Raw genomic sequence first — 2,893 nt, 5'->3', positions numbered from 1 at the left:
CGAGCGGGCGCGTCACGTCGCTCGCCTCGCGCGGCGCGACGTCGCCGGCGGCGCGGGCGTGCAGGTCCCTCGAGGACGCGCCGCTGTCGCAGGAGCCCGACGACGGGCACCGCTTCACGAGAAAGTGCGGGCTCGACGGCGAGTCGGGACGCTGCCGCCCGGAGACGGGCACCCAGCCGCCGACGAGGTAGACGGGCTCGCTCGGCGACAGGCGGCCCGAGGACTCCTGGAAGGAGTCGTCGCCGAGGGACTCGTCCGGGGGCTCCGAGCCCTCCGTCTCCTGGAAGCTCTCGCCGTCGTCGAACGACGGCGAGGCGCCGTCGGCGACGCCGAGCGGCGGCGCGGGCGCGCCGCCGGAGCAGTACTCGAGCAGCGGCGAGATGACGCGGCGGAGGGGCCGCGCGCGGTCCGCCGGCGAGCTCGGCCGCCGCCGGCTCGAGATCTTCGGCTCGCGCGGCGCCTTCTCCGGCAGGCAGCGCAGGGCCTCGGGCAGGCGCAGGGGCTCCTCGATCTTCACCTGCCACGCGTGCGGCGGCACCGTCGCCCGCGGGTCCATGGCGGCTCGGGGAAGCCGCCGGCCCGGGAAGCCGCCCGGCCCCGGGCGCGCGAGGCAGCAGCCCCGATCGCAGCCTTCGTTCGGGCGGCCCGTTCAAATGCTTCACTCGCTTCATTGCCGGCAAACTTCGACCTCGGGCGGGCGAGAAGCGCTGGGGCCCGCCGAGCGGGGCAGCCCGCCACTGTTGCGCCATGCGCTACGAGGTCGTGGCGCGGAAGGGCCTCCTGCTCCGCGAGGGCTACGCGACGGACAGCGACAAGGTCTGCGAAGCGCGCAAGGGGTCGTTCGTGGTGGCCCTGGGCCCGCAGCGCGACGTCGGCGGCGTCTGCCGCCTCGAGGTCGTGACGCCGGAGGGCCTGCGGGGCTGGTGCAGCCTCAAGGCGCAGCTCCTGGCGCCGCGCGACGACGGCGAGCAGCCGAGCGCCGAGGAGGCCATGGCCGAGCTCGTCGTCGCCGCGCTGTCGTCGCGCGCGCACCGCGAGCTCGCAATCGAGCAGCTCATGTTCATGGGCGGCGAGCGCGGCGCCGCGGGCGCGCGGGCGGCGCGGGGGCTCGTGGCCATCGCGAGCTCGGCGTCGGGCTTCGAGGTGGCGTCGTCGCGGCCGGGCGCGCGCGACCGGGCCTGCGCGGTCGCGCTCCTCGGATGGAGCGGCTCGGACCTCTGCGACCTGGACCTGCCCGCGGCGGTCTACGCGGCCAAGTGGCCCACGGCGGACATCATCCGCTACGTCGAGCCGACGCTCGTCCAGGCGCCCCTGCGCTGCGTCGCGGCCGGCGAGCGCGCGCTCCTCGACGTCGAGCGCGCGCTCGGCCTCGACGACCCGGACGACGAGGCGCCGATCCTGCTCCACGCGCGGGGCAACGCGGGGCTGCGGACCTACGCCAAGCTGCTGGAGCGCCTGCGCCGGTCGCCGCACGCGAAGGCGGCCGCGCGGCTCCGCGCGGGAAAAGAGTGCGAAATTCCCAACTTCAAAGGCTCATCTCGGCCGTGTTCCACTCGTTTTGGCTGATTTTTGGACGAGCGATCATCTCTTGGAACGGTCTCGACGCGTGGGTGCTATTTCCGGAACGCGCGCGCGCGGCACACTCACGTTGAAGCGACGTTGAATCGCTTTTCCTGCCCAGGCGCGGCTCCGGGCGGCGGTCTTCGAGAGCTGCCCGGCGTCGGACGAGCCGTCGTCCGCGGAGCTCGCGGCGACGCTCGACGAGCTCCTCGCGGAGCTCGCGGACCCGGACGCGACGCTCAAGCGCTTCGACGCCTACGACGCGCTCGTCGCCGAGGCGGACCGCGCCGCGCGCGACGCGGTGCCGGGTCTCGAGGCCGCCGTCGCGCAGGCGCGCTTCGGCGACGACTTCCCGAGCGGGCCGCGCCAGGGGGGGCGCGTGCCGGGCATCCCGTCCCTCTTCCTCGTGCCGGCGGGCGACCCCCTCGTGAAGGAGTTCCTCGACGCGCGCGGCGCGGCCGCGGCGCGCGACGGCCTCCAGCGCCGCGACTCGACGGCGATCTTCGACGGCGGGACGCGGCGCGGCGACCACGACCCGGACGCCTACGGCCGGGCCATCACGTCCTTCCTCGCGGGGCCCTGCGGCCTGCCGACGGTGCGGGCCGCGGCGCCCGCGCCGGGCCGCCGCGACCGCGCGTCGCACCTCTCGCTCGCGCCGAGCCTCGCGCTCGAGGGCCCGCCGCCCGCGAGCCCCCGGAGCCCGCTGACCCTCGACGTGTCGCCGCCGCCGGACGCGAGCGACGACGACGACGCGCCGACGAGCGACGCGCGGTCGCCGCCGCTCGCGCGCCGCGGCCTCGTCGCGCCCGCGGCGCTCCCGTCGCCGTCGCGCCTGTCGCCGGCGAGCCTGTCCCGGGACCTGCCGCCCGTGACGCCCCGGGGCAGGAAGCAGCCGCCGCCCTTCGGCGCGTTTTAGAGCCCTAGATCGCGCCCGCGGCCGCGAGCGTCGACAGCGCGAGCCCGAGCGCGCCGTCGTACGTCGCGTGGCCGCCGATGAAGCCCGAGGCGTGGACGAACTTGGCGCCGGGGCTGCCCGACGCCCGCTCCAGCTCGGCGTCCCGCAGCCCGCGCCAGGGCTCGAGGAGGCCGAGGCGGTTCGTGAACGCGGTCCCCTCGACGGTGACGGCCTGGACGCGCCACATCTTCGCGGCATCTTCGTAGAGGACGAACTGGACGGGGCCCGCGCCGAGCTCGCGCTCGAGGTCGTAGAGGTGCGTCTTCCAGGGGCAGCCGCCGCTCTCGAAGGCGACGACCGCGCCCGACGCGTGGACCGCTTCGCGATTTTTGAGCGCGCGCTCGACGAGCGCGCGCGCGGGGAGCATGGACTCGACGA

At 76.1% G+C, this 2,893-nt stretch overlaps 1 protein-coding gene across 1 annotated transcript in view; it reads left to right on the top strand.

The window, feature by feature from the left end:
• AURANDRAFT_64119 (hypothetical protein) overlaps positions 1-2,893 on the top strand; it is a gene marked incomplete at both ends in the record, with an annotated part of 16,928 nt that overhangs the window by 9,956 nt on the left and 4,079 nt on the right. Inside the window, 2 exons of the mRNA XM_009038889.1 lie at positions 760-1,350; positions 1,682-2,428. Coding sequence (XP_009037137.1) covers positions 760-1,350; positions 1,682-2,428 — 1,338 coding nt within the window. The remainder of the gene's footprint in view (positions 1-759; positions 1,351-1,681; positions 2,429-2,893) is intronic.

The sequence above is a fragment of the Aureococcus anophagefferens genome, assembly GCF_000186865.1.
Source record: "Aureococcus anophagefferens unplaced genomic scaffold AURANscaffold_9, whole genome shotgun sequence".
Classification (NCBI taxonomy): Eukaryota; class Pelagophyceae; order Pelagomonadales; family Pelagomonadaceae; genus Aureococcus; species Aureococcus anophagefferens.
The sequence above is the reverse complement of the archived record's forward strand: the minus strand, read 5'-3'. Positions and strand labels throughout refer to the sequence as shown.